Here is a 19508-nt window from a genome sequence, read left to right as displayed (position 1 = left end):
CGTTTTTTGGGATAAAGTTGTATTTTTCTGCATTAAAATAATTTCAAAGTGTATACTAATTTATACCATTGGATTTGTCATAAAAAATCCTAAATTTTGGTGGTGTCAAAAAATTTTCTAGATTTTTTCTGTTCATTTGCCACTCGCTCGAAAATGAACTTTGCGGAATTTGCGAAAAAGAACGATCGAAAAAGTGTATTTTTTTGAATGAAATTGTGCTCCTAGGTCAAAACTGACTACAGCATTCAATTCTGCTGACAAAAACAAATAAGAAAATGTATTGTCAAGATTATTTTTACACTCTAAACAGAGTTTGAAATAAATCGAATGATAGCCCGATTTTGCTTCTTTTTTGGAGCTCGTTTTTAAACTTCAAAAATCCATCGACACCATCTAAAATCATTTTTTTGAGTTCTAGTTTATGGGAAAATTCATTTTAAACCTCAAATTTTCTGATTCCGATGGATCCCCCGAGATACAAAAAATTTTTGAAAAAGTGGACCACCCTACTATATATGCTTATAGCTCAAAAAAGTGTTTTTTTTGTATAAATACGCTTGACTTTTGAGCCGTTTTTTTGGCCATATAATGCGTTTTTCGAAAAATCTAAGGTCACCATCGGAAAGAGCATGTAAAAATCTTTCAAAATACATGTGTCGATTATTTTTTCAAGGTCACTAGTAGTTTTACCAGCGAATTAGAAAAGTTTTGATCGGTGGATAATGGAGCGCGCGTTTTGCCTGCACTAATTATTTTTCCTCGGAACACAAATGCTTATAAAAAAATTACCTATTAAAATTTCGATTGTTCACGCATTTTTTTAGCTTCCTAGGACCTTCAAGAACAATACCCAATGTTCAAAGTATGCGTCCAACGAAAAAAAATTGTTCCGTTTTTAGTCGAAAAATTCGAAACTAAATTCCGGAATTGCTCATATACGTATACGTATACGCTATTCGCCGCGCGCATAATAGCGCGGTACTATATATATATATATATATATATGCGAGCCGCCCTCGAAAGCCGCGTGTGCCGCCGCGCCGAAGACGAGCCCGAGCGAGCGAGAGAGAGAGAGAAGTCAGTTTAAGCCGGGACGCGCGATGCTACGGAGCTTCTTGCTCTACCTCTGCTTCTTCCTCTTCGTAATACGATAATAATACGCGCGTCTATTATAGAATATCATTGCTCTAAGTGCAATATTCGACGGAGTGTCTGTTGGTGTGTGTTTAGGTTTTGGAGCTGATTTGTAGCCGTGCGATTTTTCTGTTTTTTTTTTGGTTTGTAATTTATTTACAAATCGTTTATGTGAGTGAAGTGCGGCCCGCATTTATTGTTTCGCGATTTCCATATAAAGAAGATCGCGATCGAATAATATACGCAAATGGTGCAGGCGAATTATCGACTCTCATCATCGCGTGGCTCTTTGAGTTAAGGTAAGTCGAGCAAAAATAGATCAAACGCCGCAGCAGCGGCAGCGGCACACACGTCCAAAGTTGCCCAATATTATCATCGATGCGTGGCGTATGTGCATCGCGATGAATATATATATGCGCGCGCCTCGCGTTGATGTATACGTAGCTCGGCAAAATTGACGGGCGCTAATAAACACCGATATATATTCCGCGACGCATCGTTCGACGTGTTTGCCGCTGCCGATTCCATTCGTTGTATACGTACTTTGGCCGCAGAGGATAGTCGATGTTGATATCAATTTCCTTTTATTTCTTTTGTAGCGAATTAATTGGTATGCCATCGAAAGCTCGTCGGATCAAAAGCACGGGACAGCGTCTTCTACTGCGCGTCAGCCACGCGACATCGTGAAAACGCTTTGCGAAAGCAGTCGTCGTCGAGCGTGTGCGCGACAAGAGTTCACCGACGAAAAAACAATCGGTACAACGAAAAAAAAAAAGAAGGAAAATTCGAGACAAGAGAAAATAAGTATTAAAAACAAAAATAGATACGTGAGAGGACCTAGAGCAAGGGAACAAAAGACCGAGAGAGGCCTGGCCCTGGAATAAAAAGTACCAAAAAAAAAAAAATTAAAAAGGACAGAAACGAATCAGCATATCGAAACAAAAGAACGGGTCGAAAAAGGAAAAAGAAGAAGAAGACGACGCAGTGTCGAATTACTCGCAGTTATCATCGTCAAATTAAAAAAAAAATATTCGCCAATATTTACCACTATCAAGAAGCCCCGGGGATCGATCGATCCGATCGCCGTGAGTTTTTTCTCCGTGTATCTGTGCGCGTGTGTTATATTACCCGTGTGTGTGTGCTCCAGTGATCACCTATATATATATACACGATATACATACGCAATATACGCACGATGAATATGCATGCGAGCGGCGCAACATCAGCAGCAGCAACAACGACGACAGTAGTAGTAGTAGCTGCGGCGGCCGATGACTCTCCGGCTGATTATCATCGTGTGCGTCGCGCGTAGTGCATTTCGGGGCCGCCTCTTTCAAACGCGACTCTGTCTGCCTGCCTGTATAATATTTATTTATTTATGTGCGCGCGACGCAGTTAGTCGTCGCAGCAGCAGCAGCAGTCACAACAACACACAAAATGATGATGATGAAATCCATCGCTCGGCTGTTGACGCTCGTCGTTTTCTTCTGCGCCTGGTCGACTACTACTACTTCAGGTAAACGAGCCAAAAAAAAAAAAAATTTTGCCGTCGAATTTTCGAGAGCACGTTTGCGAAATTGTTTTTTATTTTCCGAAGCCTCGAACGTAGCTCCGTAAAGAGTATACACAAAGATATTTCTATTTTCTATAACGTATGACAAATGTAGCAACATTTCTTGCGACTTCCTATACATCTTCGAGCTTATCTGGCATCTGTGCGTAACGCTAGTGTAATACACGTAACTCTCGACTATATACCAACAATGAAAGAGGAAAGAAAGAATCGCCAAAAGCGCCGTGTGCTTCACCGACATATATATACCAACTTATTAAAATCTATATCTATAATGGGATCGGGAAAATTAACTGTAAACGTAGGCGCGCGCGGAGTGATCCTATCTTCCTTTATCATTGGACTCGTGTTATATACGCGCGGAGAGATGGATTCTATTATATACGCGCAGCAGCTTTCCCGATCCGTATATCGACGGGCCGGGATTAACGAGTCGATATAATAATTCTCAAAGGGAAATGCGTAGAGTTTAATTCGCCGACGTATGTTGCGTGTGTTTGTGTACATCATCCCCCGCGCGCGCGCATTTCCAATCGATCGATGCCCGGAAATAGGCCGATATCTTTTTATCGAGATTATATTGCGATTCGAAATTCCGCGGAAAAGGAGAGACGTGCCGTGAGAGTCTAATATGATTTTATATGTATGGAGAGACTCGAAAACTTCCGTTGCTGATCCTCGCGCTTTATCTATACGTACAAAGTGTTTACCTGTATATACGATGATATATCGCATGGGAATAATCCTATATCTATGATTGGTGACAAATCTCGACGACGAAATAGAGAAAAAAAAAGTTTATCGATATATAGCAAGAGGCGTTTATTTTTCGGGTCGTCTTTGTGGTTCTCGATGAGAGAGTACGACGCAAGGAGTACACACAAGTTTTTTTTTGCGCCATTAGTCAATAAACGATAAGAGAGAAAGGAGGCGAGAGAGTTGGATGTGTATGTGCGGAGAGGTGTGCGCGCGCGCGGGTCCCGGACAATGCTCCACGTTGATTCAAGTGTTTTCGTTCTAGCGCGACGCACACACACACACGCGCGTCCACCGGAAGTGTAACAAACTCGATCTCGCTGTGTTTTTTTTTTTTTTATTTTTGTAATTTTTTTCCTCCGTCGTGGTGCATCGAGAAAGCTATACCATTTTTTTCTCTGTTATCTCACATTTAATATAGTTCACTGCCTTCTAATTTTCGCGGTATTATTACGTTATTATATGGACGATGTGCACGCGCGAGAATTATTACAAAAGAGATTTTGAGTATGCAGGGCGCAACGAGGCCTCGACCGAGGGCCATAATAACTCGACTGATTGAGTCATGGTCAAGCTCAAATGAGAGAGCTTTCGATCGCGCGATCGAATCATGCCACGTATCCCGCGAAATTCGTGCGTATCTGCGTCGTGTTTCACCATCGACGTGCTCTCGGCGATTTCGCGGCCAGTTCGACGCAATAACGCAAAAAGCCTTTTCTCCCTCTCGAACTTTATTATTTACTTTTCACCCTCGCCCATGATTTACGATTCGATTTGTATTATCGCATCGCCTTCGATTCTTCGCGACAAACTCACGCGTTATAAATTTCAAAGGAAGACTATGCGCGAGCGAACGAACGTCGCAGAAAAGCTCGAGTGTATAGTGTGGTCACGCGCTTTCGATCTTCTTCTCTTTCCACCTTGTGTATAAATAACGTCGAGTTCTGAACTTTTGACTTTCGCAACCCATCTATAGTGCGCCGCCCATTTACAAGCGTACGTACGCGTGCATAAATGTACACCATGAAAAAATTTCTCAAAGTCTGGAATATGTATATTGTGAAGCACATCACGCGAGCTTTTTTTTCGCGTGTCTACTTAACGCTATGTACGCGGGGAGCTTTTCATAAAATATATATCATATTTATAGCGTTGGTACAAACGTGTGCGTATACACGTTAGTGTTTTTTTTCGACTATACAACGAAAAAAGGAAGGAAAGAAAAAAAATAGGTACCAACAGGCAAAATGCTTCTCTCTCGATTAATCTCTCGACTCTGTAGATATGCCTCGCTTCTTCTTCTTCTTCTTTTTTTTCCTCGCTCTACTTGAAAGCTCACTCGCGAAATTAGCGCGCTCGAATCGCCCAACAATACCTTATATTGCCCTCTCTCTTTCTTTTCTCCTTCGTTAATAGCCCGGGTATAATAATAAAATACGCAATATATGTATAGATAGACGTACGTTATTATACACGAGAGAGTAAAATTCATTAATAACGCGTCGATTCAATTTGTTAAATAGCTCGATCCAAGCGTGAATTTACAATATAATTCCTTCGAGCGTTATCGCCCGCGGAGGGGGGGGAGGAGAAAATGCGCGGCGGCGCGCGACCTCGATAACACTTACGCGTGAAATGATTAGCGCGTCGCATTAAAATTACTCTCTACATGTATATATACGATGTGTCGAGTCAAATCTACGATATAGCATGCGAGACGACAGGGACAGAAAAAAACACACCTTAATCGCGCGTGCCGACGCTCGGCTATACACACATTGCAACTTAATAATTTCTTTCATTTAATGTTATTATAAATGTTATATTTATACCCGCCCGTGCACCAAATCGTGACGTATTAATACATTAACGCTTACGTAGCATGTGCAAACGAGCTTTTAATAATTAAGCGTGGAAAATTATTTAAAACCAACATTGCTGTATTAGTATGTATTATTATTATTATTGGTATATAAACGCGGGGTTCGCGTTGGTGGATACATCATATGGGAAGGACGCGGGTGGCGGCGGCGGCGGCGGCGTGTCCGTATTACGGACTTTACGAGACGAGTCACGCGAAGCAAAAGCGTATACACACACACAGACACATATTTGCAAATATTTGCTCGACGATTTCTACATTAGCATATACACAACGATGCGTGGATATATGCACGTGTGTGTATCAAGTCATTTTCGCGTATTTCTTCTATCTCTCTTTGGTCAAAGTATAAAACTGTTGCTTATATATTATACGTGTGCACAGCGATAGAGAGTGAGAGAGAGAGAAAGATGTATTTTGTAATTATCGGAGGGCACGAATTTTTTCAAAGGCGGATCGCTGCCACGCGTATAATTATTAATTCCAACATACCCGAATGATATTCAAAGGGAGCTCTCTCTCTTTCTCTAAATTGAATTCAATCCGCGATACCGATATTTCGTCTTTGTGTATAATATTAGCGGCAAAAATGCGAACAATCTCTTTGCTCAATGTCCAGTTCTCGATCGTTTGCTTCGTAAGTTCGAAGGTAAAAAGGCCAGCACATACACGCATGCATATACTCAGCGAAACGCGAATACATCGTACACGTCGATGCAAATACGTCGTAAATGATGCAAAGAGTTTTTCCGACTGCGTTCGCAGTCGTAAATTTGATTATGTCACGCGCGCGAGCTAGCCTCAACTTTTGAGGAACGCGCGCGCTTCTAACGAGACTCTTTCCAAGGACACGCTGTAACGTAATAATACAAATGTGCGCATTTATCGATGAAAATCGATGCGAAGTATTTTTACGTACACCTCGGGTGGATCGTGTAATCGTGTTTTGTTAATTTTGTTTATTCGCGCGCGTTGGAAGAAAAAATCTACGTGGGCACGCTGCTGTTTATTGTAACGAGTTTAAAATCGATTCCACGCGCGAAGTTTACGCGGATAAATATCATCACGACGGCACGTACAGGTGGATGAAAAAAAAAAAAAATAATAAAAAAAAAGAGACGAGAGTTCGATGCATCATCATTTACGCGTCGCTTTGATAGAGATAGCGAAAAAAACGGTTACGCGCGAAACGCGCCCATGCATCCCTTTTTATTATCCTCGTACACAACATCGACAGAGAGAGAGAGTAGAGTAAACAGAGGCGAGCTTGTAGCGATCGCGTGTTGATAGACCGGGCGCGTATACTACGTATCATCATCAACATCGTCGTGGCGTCGACGGCGGCGCAGAGGTAGAAAAAAAAAAAGAAATAGGTAAAGGTAGAGAGGAAAAACGGGAGATCGATTCTCTCTCTCTCTCTCTCTCTTGGATAAAAATGAGGAAAAGAGGATACACCCGGCTTTATAGGCCTTTTACTCTCCGCGATGCGCACGAACGAGAGTGATTGGAAAAAGGAGAGACGACTTCCGATACTTTGGCCTGCGGAGAGAAGAGGAAGGGGAAAAAAAATCACGAGACATACGAGGCACTGCACGACGACGCTCGTATACACTCTAGGAAAATAAAGATATACGCTATATATAGATACCGCTGCACATGCACTATATACGCAGACAACACAAAAACTTTCCGCGAGATAGATCTTTTGTCGCGAATACTTGGGCCGTAAATATCGGCAAGATTGGAAAATCGTGCAATTTTCTTTATTCGAGCTACTTCGTGTGCGCGGCGGTGGTGGTGAGATGTTAATGCGGCGTGCGGCGAAAGAGTAAAATTAAAAGATCGCTCGACGACGACGAGCTTGTAAACTTTCCTTTTTTTCAACTCATTGTCTCTCTTGTAACAATGGATTTTTCCGAGAGTTACGATCGAATTTACGAGACCTGCGGGGGGCGCATTCGTATACGGAGAACGCGCGCCGATAATACAATTGACGGATTTACACACTGTGCTTCGTGCATGAAAGGGCTCTCCTCTGAAAAGCTCGCTGAATTCACGACTCGCGAAGCGCGAAAGGAAATTAATGTTTCGAGCTCGCGAGATGCATAATTTATGCCTAGAGCTTTTACGTAGTATTATGCGCGACGCAACACAACACAACTTGGGGCGCGCAATTCAAAAAGTTTATTACGCGTACATAACGTATGTATGTATATTTGAGCGGGTGTATGTGGGCATGACTCTCTATAATATATGTTCTATATCGATCCTTGCATGTACCGCGAGGTCAAGGACAGCTCGCGACTATGTGTACGAGTAACGCGATCGGATGCGCATACGAGAGAGAGAGAGAGAGAGAGAGAGAAGAAAAACACAGGTATGTACCCCCCGCGCGCGTAATGAACAGCGACAGTTGGGATGCTTGTATGCATGACGCGTGCAAAAACAATGACATATTTTGATTAGAAAACGAAGATAGATCGGTATATATTACATACACGCCCACGCGTCGCGTTTACGCGCGAGATCCTATACACGCGCGACTCGCTGCTGCACTTATTAAATTCGAAACGCGAATTTCATAAATTCCGCGCGGGTGTACTACTATTCGTCGCGCGACGAACCGCATCGTTGTATTATATATATAGCGAGGATCACACAAAGCCACTGTACACGACCGTCGACGCCGAACTCGCGTACGGCAGCGAAGGACCAAATTGTATCAAATATTGGCCGCGCCGTGTAGTAGTAGAGTGGGCATCGAAGCTCGAACAACTGGATTATCCAATTAATCTCATGCATATACATCGACGTGCTGTTCTTTCGGTCTAGTTCGTGGTCGCACAACCAAATATTACGACGTTATTAGTATCGAATAATAACTGCGTTATAAGGATGATGCGAAATGTGTGTGTGTGTGTGTGTGTGTGTGTTTCGTTGCTGCGGCAGCTGCTCGGCCAACACGAATTTGCCTATATATTACCTTTGACGTTTACGTAATTATATACATATAGACACACACACACACACACACACACACATACGCATAGATATGTAGACAGAGCTGCGGCTGTCAAAAGAGGCGCAGTATCATCATTACTGCGTCCGAGCGTGACGTCTTTTAGTCCGGCATTACGAACATCGGACGGACGAGCAGAGACAAAAGCTCGCCCCCGATTGCGAGAGAGAGAGACATTCTCCGCCCCGTTATCAATGCAAAAGTGCCGCGCACTCGCACACACATACAAAAAACAGAAGCATATAAGTGTATTACGTTATATACATATAGTTTAGAGGTACATATTATGAACCTACAAAGCACGCGGGAGTGCAGAGGAAGGGTGGGTGCGGGAGCAGGAGCAGAGGAACGAGCAGTTTTTACTTTTGACTTTCGAATTTGATAAAAGCTCGCCTCCGCGCGCCTAGTATAATAATATACGTGGGCTTGCGAGACACACACGCGATATTGTTCTTATCTTTTACGTGCAGGCAGTTCAACTCTTCATTATACATGTTTAGCATTGTAGGACACATGAGGGTTCAAAAATAAACTTTGCACCGTATATATACGATCGTTGTTGTCTAAAACTCGCCCGCGAGCTCTACTACGCCTCGCGTTGCAAATTTCTATAATGTAAAAAAGAAAAAAGAAAACGAAGAAAGCTTCGACCAACTTTTGCCGCAGCTGTAGATATAAACGCGTGCTGAACCTTTTTTCTATATTAGACGGGCGTATATATACTCGCGCACCGTTATAAAGAAAATCAATTGTCTCGGTGTCTGCTGCTGCTGCTGTGCGTACGTGACGAAAATTCAACGTCACCGGCAATCCGTGTATATATATTATTATATATGTACCTCGCATGAGCATATATAGGCACGCGATCGGACGCGACGCATAAGCTCACGCACATATAGAATATAGATGCGGGTGTGCGTAGGACATATATATTTTTGTCGTCGGCACATTTGATTAGCCTTCGATTCGCCGCAGTCTATAGGTATACAGCGTTAATTCGATACTCGTTAATTATGTACATACGCGGCGATTTTAACGCCTATTGTGCGTATTATATCTGCCCCCGGATTCAATCGTGCCAGATAAATATGTAAAAATTTGTCAATTTTCGTTTTTCGCGTCCTCGTCTGTACACCAATGTAAGCTGGAGACATGTGGCTTATATTATGCAGACACAAAAGATCAAATCTCGGACGACAAATTTCTGATCAATACCGTTCGTTGTTTGTTGTCGGGCTTGTTTTCGAGACACTTATCTGTATGGACGTGTGAAGTGAGTATGTATATATACACCGAGACGATAATCGGCTCCCCCCGCGCAGACGATCGAAAGAAAGGGACGCACGATGTTATGATGTAATTCCCAATTCGTCAAGAGTCTCGAGCTGAAACAAAGCTCTTCGTTATATCGTATCACCCTAATTTACATCCCATACAAATGTATATATACCACATAACATTATCCAAGCTCGGATTATAAAATCGACACTTCGCGACACACGTTTATATCACGCATGACGATGATCGTCCTCTTTCTCTCTCTGCGGTCACCAGCCGCCGAACATGATGTATTTATAATACATTATTTAAAGTGACGTGACCGGTGTGTGACTTTTCCGCAGATGCTAATTAAGCCTGTGTGTCGTCGTCGTCGTTGGTGAACTCATTTTCTATGCTATATCGGTATACGTATACGCTCGCGCGAAGAACTTGCAAGCGCATTATATGCCGCACGTACACGCGGACACACTTCGGCTCTAGCTCGACGCGAACTTCCTTTCGACCTATTTCGGTTTTTCCTCTTTTCTTTTGCGTCGTCTCGGAGTCACCGTCGTCAACGTCATCCAGCCGCTATCGCGCGAAAGTGACGTTTAGTAGCCTGTACATTAACTATGTATTTCAAATGCGGGTTTTTTTTTTTGTAGCGCCTCGAAAACGAGAAAGAGAGATAAAAACTATGTACAATCGAATGTATATAGTAATATATTGTGTGCATAACGCAGCGGGACCTTTATCTAAATATCCGTTTTGTCGCTCGTAATACGTGCACACACGACACTTACGTGTATTACGCGTATAGGCACGATGACTTTTACCGATCGCGGAGCGATTTTACCCGCCTCAAAATACGCGTGTGTAACTTATGTTATAACTGCGACGAGGTGGGAGCGAGAAAGAGATGTGACATGATCGATAAGCTCTCTGAACTTTGCTTTTCATTCGTAACTGTTTTCACGGGACGTCGACGAGAGCTGATAAATTTTAATAATATAACTGCGCGAGTGACGCGCGAAAACAAACTCTTCCTTCTTTTTTCCCCACGTTTCAGGGAGAGAGAGAGAGAGGGATATCGACTGTGTATTTGTTTTTCCTAAGCGCATCGAGCTTCAATATAATAATATGTAGACGCGTTTTTCGTGAGTCAGCAGATTTTCGACGAGGATCAAACACTGCTGATTATTTTTTTATCAGCGGCATTCAAACTGGACACTTCGCTGCTAATTATACAACGTTGATCCACGTTATTTGCACGGCAAAAAAAGAATAATAATAACCGACAATGCGACTGCATGTAGGATAAATTTAAAAAAGTAGATCAACGCCGCGCCTTCATTTTTTCTCTCTCTCTCTCTAATGGAAAAGCGCATCGGTCGCGAGAGTCAAGTCCGCCGCTATCGTCGACGGTAGCGTCATTTTGCTCGACGCTCCCAAAAGAGCCGAGTGTAAAAGGACAATTAATAATGATCGTAATAACGGAGTGGCGCTAAGATTGTAACGATAGTACGAAGCTTCACATATAGGTGGCGAATGCGCCCAATTGTAACTTTGTGCAAGTGTTAAAGCAGATTAGAAACTTGAAATTCGGATTATTTACAATAATCTCGATATGTCATTACGAATTGTCTTGGACTTTGGTCGAATAATTCGAAGCGAACGAAAAAAAAAAGAAAAAAAAATTTTGAAAACCAATAGTTTTAATATTTCCTCTTCTCATTTAGTCGAACGATAAACGGAAAAACTTCGAGATGTACTACGAATCGCGCGAGGAAAAATTGACGCTTTTCAAACTCTCAACAAAATTATAATGACTTCGCTTACATTCAACGCGTAAGCTGTAATTTTCATCCATCGATCGGATTGATTCAATTAAAATTTCAGGAAAATTTTTGCGCTACGCAATACTTGTAATTGCAAAATCTTCGAGCTTTTCAAGTGTGTTTTTTTTTCGTCGCGTCTCAATGCGGCCAATTAATACATTATACGGATCGCCTCGATTCCGTATAAATTAAATTACCAATTAACTCGTCAACTTTTCTGGCCTTTAACGTGCACTACGTATGTATAGGTGTGCAATTGGTTACATTTTGCAAATACGAAACTCGATACTTCGACCCGGCAAACATTAGTTCTGCGCGTGTTTTGCAACGAAACGCGATGTGTTGATTTTTCAAAGCAAACTGCTGCGCCGGAGTCGCGAACGTTAAATAATAAATGAAAATCTACCGATGTAACTTATTTTGTTTTACTTCAGTTCTTTAAATTTCGACTCTAACATTTGGTTAACGAGGAAAAAAAAAATAATTAGCTCAAATAATACGAGCATCACGATATACACGTGTAAAACACGTCAAAGACTCATATTTTATCGAGATAAGTATCTCTCGTTAGAGAGGTCATGACAAAACGAAAAAGAAAAAATTATATTTTCATTTCGTCGTTTTATTTTTGCCTGCGAGTATAATATTCGGTGCTGGAAGTTTCGGCCTGATTTTCCATCGCGGATTCTCCGGGCATTAACGCTAATTACAAGCCAGTCGATGCGCCGTGCATACCAAAGTACCCATACTTCACTCTCTCTATCTCTTGCTCACTTTTCTGCCTACGCGTATTACATCGATTCGTGAGTGGTCGCTCGGTTAAAAGGAAAATCTATAATCCATCAAGCGCAGGTTCACTCTGTTATCAGTGACTAATTTCGTTAATTATTAGGCGAGAACGATGATTGATCAAGTGTAGTGGCGCACGTGACATTTTGAGATAACACTTTAAATGCTATAAAAGTATATATGATAAAAAAATAAATTAAATAAATAAATAAATAAAACACAATAGCTAAGCCTGATAGAAATGCTCAATATTTATGGCTAGTCTCATAAAATTTCTTCTGTGGTTCCCGTGCTATGACTTATACTACTTATATTATTATTTTGACTTTGCCACTTGCAGATTTACAGAAATAAAGGTACTGGCCATCTAGCGGGGAAAGCTTAAATAGATATTTTCGTATTTGATTGAAAACTTGACTAGAATTCGTAAGCGATTGAATCTTCGTTGTCATTTAAAATGCGCTAAATATTTTTTACATAATTTCAACAGGAAAATCGATTGTAATGTATTTTAAAACCTTGCGAATTAAAATTTTTTGGTCCTATTGTCATTATTAATCATTCGAAGCAGACATTTCCAGCACCAAAGTCCGTAAATTTGCAAGAGTACCTATTGCATCGCGAGACGCGTGGTGCGCGTATAATTCCGAACTCGTCGAAATCGTTAGCTCAAAAAGCCTCAATTAATAATTAAATACGCGTGTCTGGCTTGCATCGAAGTTTGCCGCGTGCGGTCGCGACCAATTTACACGGCCATGAATATCGTAACTTTGGGATGCAGCTAGGCGCACGCAGTTATTTGGCGTAACGTTAATAATCGAGCGACCCGATCCTATAAGGATATCCTCCGGCGTGGTTGACATATTTTACGCGATATGTAATATACTCAAAACTCGACTATATTTTACACTTGTGATGTATTCGTTTTGGCAAGTTCGTTATATTCAGGTATATGTAAAATTAATCCGCGTACGCCCGCACTCGTCGTGCAGCTATAACGAGTCAGTCGGTCGACACAACTCTATAATTGAATACAACGAAAAATCGACTCTCGCGGTTGTATCTGTCAAACCCGAGCACGCATGTGCATTATAACGCATTGACGCGCGCGAAAAAGTGTGTAAAGGTCGCGTGTCGCGCAGGTATACACGCCTCTATAAATATCCATTCGACATCGTCATCGCTTCGTCGCAGTAGTAGTAGTAGTAGTACAAGTACGTAAACTTGGGCTGCGCCGTCGGTGCGGGTCTATTTTCGGTGCAAACATCGAGTGACTATTGAACGAGCGTTGTGTTGTGTATAGCCTGTATAGTAAGGGATTGCCCTTTTGTTTTCGCCTTGAGTAAATATCGTGTTTACATTTGCAGCGCGACGCACGTTTAGGAGAGAGAGAGAGAGAGAGAGCAAGAGCAAGAGTGAGGACAAAATGCACGTGCCCACACACACATTAGAGAATATAATAATATATATTTTTCGGTGACAAACTCGAGTTTGAACGTCACGATTTATCACTAATTACACTATACGAAAGAGACGTCGTTCCGAGTGTTGCGTGTCAACAAAGACGCGTCAATGCGAAAAAGAAAAGAAAGAATCAAATCAAGCGTAACTGTCACTGGATACATCGGCCCAATTCTCCGAGCGTACAGTTAATTAAACTCTCTCGGATACACGAAGATGTGCGACGGTACACGTCTGCAGATACACTTCGTACGCGGCGTATATATTTTCATTTGCAGTGCCTGCGTATATATACTCGTAGAGTTGTACTCTCGTCTCGGGATCAAAAAGGATCCTTTCTACGGCTGCCCTTTTGACGCCGCGTATCGTTTTCTCCCCTTCTTATGTGTATACGTGTACTTTCGTGTGTTGGTGTGTCTGTGTGTCACTCGTTTTCTCGCACGCGTCGTCGTCTCCCTCCTCAGTCCTCACCCGGCCGCACGCACACACACACACACATAACCACGAGGACGATGCAATACAATACACACATACGTACGTTGTACTACTGCAGTAGGGTTTCCGAATATATATACGGCGCAGAGAATGCGACTCGCTTGCATGTAGGCTTGTATCTCGTATTCTTTTCTCTCTCTCTCTCTCTCTGTTGTCTTTTTTTTTTGAAGCAAACCGCACTTTTACACGCTTTATATTTAGCGCAATAATATAATACATGTGGGCTCGTTGTGGTTTTTTTCCTCGCTCTCTCTCGACAACCGGTGTACAATATTATATACGTAATAATATTCGTCGCATCGATTACGCAATGATATACAGGTAAAATTTTCAACCCCAAAAGCTTCGAGCTTTTCCATCATAACGCAATAAAATGTAGTTTTAATAATGGACCTGACCGAGGCAATTAAGGTCCTCGCGCGCGCGCGCCAGCGGGTCCTTACAGCGACTGCGGCAGAACGAGGAAGGTAAAAGAGGGGGGCGCGCGATTTCACGGGTGAGCGAGTTTTTGTATAATAGCGATTTTATTAGCTGCGAAAGGAGCCAACCGCTCGGAATCGATTGGCCGCGCTATACACGTTTTGGAGCACACTATATGTGGCCGCAGCCGCAAGTGTATTATAATTCACGAAATCGTGTTGTACAAGATCGTTAATTTTGATCTCGCGCGTCGTGGAGCTTTTATATTGTACACGTAGAAAAGCTCATCGCAGTTGTTTTATTTAAAATCACCTTGATTACATTAACAACGCGCAATTACATGAAAATACTTTGGAGATTTCTCACTAATTAATAATTCGTGTTTACAACATTTGCATACGATACGAGATACACGCGAACGCGTAAGTGCAAATTTCGCAGAGTTATTTTTTAATTCTGGCAAGTTTCCGTTGAAAGTCGCGCGTATTCATTTATTTGCAATATAACATTACATATCCGCGCGCTTCTTAATTAAAATGTGCTCCGCCGGCCCGAGGTAAATACAATTATATAGAGTACTCGCGGCAGTGGGCTGTGCTACATCGAGTACATTTGTATTACAGCACAAACGTGTAGTGTACTAGGAATTTTTTTTTCTACTTTGTACACGCTAAAAGGATGATTTTAAAATCATTCGGAATGTTTACATTGCGCTACTATATATACATAAACGCAAAATGAGTACACGATTATCGCTGCAAGCTCGTAAAGAACGAAACCAAAAAAAAAAAAAAATCCCTTATAAAGCTCGAAAGTACGCGAAGCCGATTTACACCTACGTCGGTAGTAAAATATACAAAGGGAAGGAGGAAACAACGCGTGCCTAAACGAACCTGCAAAGGTATCCTGCTGTATCCCATGCTGCCCGGCCCATTATCGTAAAAAAAAGTCGTGTGCCGTCGTTATACAACGGGTCGTAAAAAGCGAGAAACCAAAGGCGGGCGTACAAACACATACACACACATATAAGTCGTGTCGCATGTATACATATAAGAACTTAACCTTTGGTCTCTGTCTCTCGCTGATTGAAATTAAGCACCTTGATAATATCGATCAAGCCTGTGGGTGCCGCGCAGTACATAACATTATAACGTTCGTGAATGTACGTTCTCCTTGACACGCGGACTTTTTTTTTCTTTTTAAGAGCTCTCGCGAGCGACAGGTCGTCCTTACGTACATCCAACCTGCGGATGTAATAACTATTATAGTGCGCTAGAGAGAGAGAAAAAAAGGGATGGTTGCGGGAATTGGTATATATACATCCCCGATGAGAAACGCCCGTTGTGTGTGTATCCGTTTATGCAATTTAATCTAATTCGCGCGCGCTCTCGGCGAAGTGGAATTTTAATTTCTCGAAATCGATCGTCATAGCGTCTTGCTCGAGTTTATTCAACTTTCGAGTGCAGAATGTACACTCTTGCGACTGAAAAACATTGTTACGAAGACGCGCGTATGTATTTACGCACATTTGCTCTCGCGATGTGTTTTCGATATTACATATGGTATAAATACAATAGGGAAGGGCGAGGCCCAGCTTGTAACACTTCAGGCATCGACGTTGAAGTGCTCGTACGTACGAATTTCAAGAGAGAAAGAGTCTCGATAGATGTATATAATATACACTTTTGCAGTGTTCCTTCTGCGATACGGCTGATGCACACGTGTCTTATGTACACACATACGCGCACAAGAGATACATCTGGAGAATATTCATCATCGAGATCGGGCCAAGGGGAGCGAGACAGAGAGGAGTATCGAGTTTTTCTCTGAACGTTCGATCAATCGATATACAAACACGCGCCCGTGCCTTCTTACAATTAAATATATTTTTGCTGGCACCTTTTAGCGCGCACACAAAGCTCATAGTACTCCTAAAGTAATGATAAAAATGATATAGAGGAAGAGAGTCATATTTTGTAAAATTATATCGACGTTATATCACCCGTAGCTTCGCTAACTAATTGAAATTGAAAATTCATAACATCACGCGTGATACAATCGTGTACTGTACATTGGAGTTTAGAGATGTACTTCTCATTTGTTTGAATATATTTATGCAGAGATATCACCAACATGCGCCTGAATGAATGGCATTTTCATCACAATGTCTGAGTAGCTTTTAATGACAAGTGAGTGTCCAATTGCGTAGGGCTAGTAAACTATGGAGGGGGAAAGCATCGCGAAGAAGCTATCGTAATCGTGGGGCCACTTTGCGGTCATATACGAGAAGAGTTCAGTCGCTAGTATAGCGAGAAGCTGAATTCCTATAGTAAGCAAGTGTTTACAAATTGGTGATATCGATGTACAGTGTTGCTTACTCTGCGTACTTAACCTAGAATATTTTCTCAACGCGTGTCGTGAAAATTCACAGCGATTAATTTACATAGTAATCAAGAGAGTAAAAAGCAAAGAAGATACACTTTGGTATTACTTTTTTAGTTCGTGCCATATTTTTTCCAAGCGGTCGCTTTATAAAACTTGATAGTTCCTCGTGATGAAGGAAGAACCGCGTGATAATTGGCCAGGTGTGGATGACGATTGTAATTTCGATTCGGTTGACTTTTGCAAAGTAAAAGACTTAGAAAAATTAAACGTAAGTTTAACAATGATTCGAATGATATTCAATTTTTCCATTATCCCCAATTTTTACGCAACTTTAATTTTAGGAAAATAACACGAATGAAGTTACGGCGTCACAGGAAAAGTTAACTGAAAAAATAATCGTAGATTGTGAGTGCGAAGGTGTTGAAACTGAGCTGAAGTCTTCATCGGCCACCATCTGCAAAACTGAGCGTCAAAATTATCAACCTAGCGTGAAAATAGAAAATGAAAATCGGATAAATGACATAAATCAAAAGATATTGATTGATTTTGAGTGTAAAGGTGTTAAGCTTGAACATAAGCCTTTATCGACAACAATATGCAAAACTGAATATCCAAAATACCCATACATTGCGAAAATAGAAAACCAAATTCAGACTAATAATTTGAAAGATAAAGATGTGATAACTTTGATAGAAAAAGAAATCGATTACGAAAATAAATATCAATTTCGAGTAGGAGAAGAAGCGAGAGTAAAAAGATCCATCAAAACATCACACAGAAGCAATGGACCATATAAATGTGACTATTGTCATAAATCATTTGGATACAAATTTAACTTAAAACCTCACATAAAAGCAGTACATGATCGTATCAAACCGATTGAGTGTAATATTTGTCATAAATCGTTCGGATTCCAGAGCGAACTCAAAAGACACTTAAATGCAGTGCATAATCGTATCAAACCCTTCGAATGTGATATTTGTCACAAATTATATGGTCGCAAGGATACCCTTAAAGCTCACATAAATGCAGTGCATGATCGTATCAAACCCTTCGAATGTGATATTTGTCACAAATCATTTTCATTCAAGGGTAATCTCAACCAACACATAGACGCAGTACATTATCGTAGCAAACCCTTTGAGTGTGAGATTTGTCACAAATCATTTAGACAAAAATGTCACCTTAAATGCCACGTAAATGCAATACATTATCGTATCAAACCCTTCGAGTGTGACATTTGTCACAAATCATTTGGACAAAAAGGTGCTCTCCAAATTCATATAAATGCAGTACACGATTGTATCAAACCTTTCGATTGTGGAATTTGTAACAAATCATTTGGACAAAAAGATAGCCTCCTAATTCATATAAATGCAGTGCATTATCGAAGCAAGCCCTTCGAATGTGAGAATTGCCACAAATCATTTGGACTCAAAGGGACCCTCAAAGCTCACATCAATGCAGTTCATAATCGCAGCAAACCATTCGAATGTGAGATTTGTCATAAATCATTTGGACAAAGATCTAACCTCAATACTCACGTTAATACAGTACATGATCGGAGCAAACTCTAGCAGAATAAGATTTGTGCAGAGGCGTTTGGATGGAAGTCTACATTCACATGTTAACAATAGGTCATTTTCAATGGTCTTTTCCATACGACATTCAATTTTTTGAAGGACAATAAAATGTTAAATAAAATTAAAAATGTAATTGTTTGGTTTAATTTCATATCGTTCTCTATACAAACCCCTAAAAGCAGTGATAATTTAGCTCACCCGTTAAAAAGTATATCTCATGTCAAATGACGGAGTTATTATTTTACAATTGTCGTTCGATTATAAGCGAAAATTCCAATGTCCAATCACAACTCTTTCATCCCGATGATGCGATAAGATCATCACTTTTTCAAGAAAGGATTTTTAAATATAACATCCGAAAAGACAAAAAAAACACATCTTTCAAATCATTCAACTCTGACCATATACTTTTTCCTTCGATCTCGGAGACGATCGATGATAAACAAAATAATCACGTGATACACGCGAAGACGCTATGCTCGAATATAATGCACGTAAGAAAGCGATGTAGCTCTGCGTCAACGTACGCAAAAAAAGAATCCTTTGTACAAAATGTCAAGCGAGCGCGCGTTTGACCTTAGCTTTTTTCTCGAACGCGACGCATGTCATTTTTCGCATACAAGCTGTAGGCACACACACATACACATTTTCATCGATGTCCTGGATTTCCTTAAACACAAAAATACGGAGCTGCTGGTAAAGGCAACGACGGAGAAAAAAGGGTGGAAACTTGCGAGTAGTTTGCATGTAAACACCACACGATGTAATGCGAAAAAAGCTCGCGATCCTTCGCGCGTGTACAGCCGCGTGACGTATAGACGCGCTCATGCTGTTTATTCTTCGCTGTACGACGCTCGTATCTTCTCCTCATCCGCAAATATTCACCAGCCCCCTTTGTGCGCGTCTGCGCGAC

General features: G+C 41.2%; 2 protein-coding genes across 4 annotated transcripts in view; both read left to right on the top strand.

The window, feature by feature from the left end:
- The first annotated feature begins 1101 nt into the window (after positions 1-1101).
- The window catches only part of LOC106649415 (proto-oncogene tyrosine-protein kinase receptor Ret), a 33298-nt gene continuing 14891 nt past the window's right edge, over positions 1102-19508 (top strand). For 2 of the 3 annotated variants that reach the window (XM_014366806.2, XM_014366805.2), the window contains exons 1-2: positions 1102-1433; positions 1734-2650. In XM_014366806.2, the coding sequence (XP_014222292.1) occupies positions 2572-2650 (79 nt within the window). In that variant the 5' untranslated portion in view covers positions 1102-1433; positions 1734-2571. Of the gene's footprint in view, positions 1434-1666; positions 2651-19508 lie in introns of those variants that run through there. The other variant, XM_023460376.1, reaches the window with a different exon arrangement.
- On the top strand, positions 16950-18664 carry LOC106649418 (zinc finger protein OZF-like). Its single transcript, XM_014366813.2, has 2 exons — positions 16950-17280; positions 17354-18664. Exons 1-2 carry the CDS (start codon positions 17182-17184, stop codon positions 18587-18589), a joined length of 1335 nt encoding a protein of 444 aa, XP_014222299.1. The 5' UTR covers positions 16950-17181; the 3' UTR covers positions 18590-18664.

Source organism: Trichogramma pretiosum, unplaced genomic scaffold, assembly GCF_000599845.2.
Source record: "Trichogramma pretiosum strain Unisexual culture from Peru unplaced genomic scaffold, Tpre_2.0 scaffold50, whole genome shotgun sequence".
In the NCBI taxonomy this organism is placed as follows: domain Eukaryota; kingdom Metazoa; phylum Arthropoda; class Insecta; order Hymenoptera; family Trichogrammatidae; genus Trichogramma; species Trichogramma pretiosum.
Note: the sequence above shows the minus strand (reverse complement) of the source record. Positions and strands in the feature narration are given on the sequence as shown.

Bases quoted from the DNA above. Each gene is read 5' to 3' on its own strand.
- LOC106649418 (XM_014366813.2), top strand. From the start codon at position 17,182: ATGAAGGAAGAACCGCGTGATAATTGGCCAGGTGTGGATGACGATTGT. The intron at 17,281-17,353 runs GTAAGTTTAACA...CTTTAATTTTAG, and splicing joins AAGACTTAGAAAAATTAAAC to GAAAATAACACGAATGAAGT.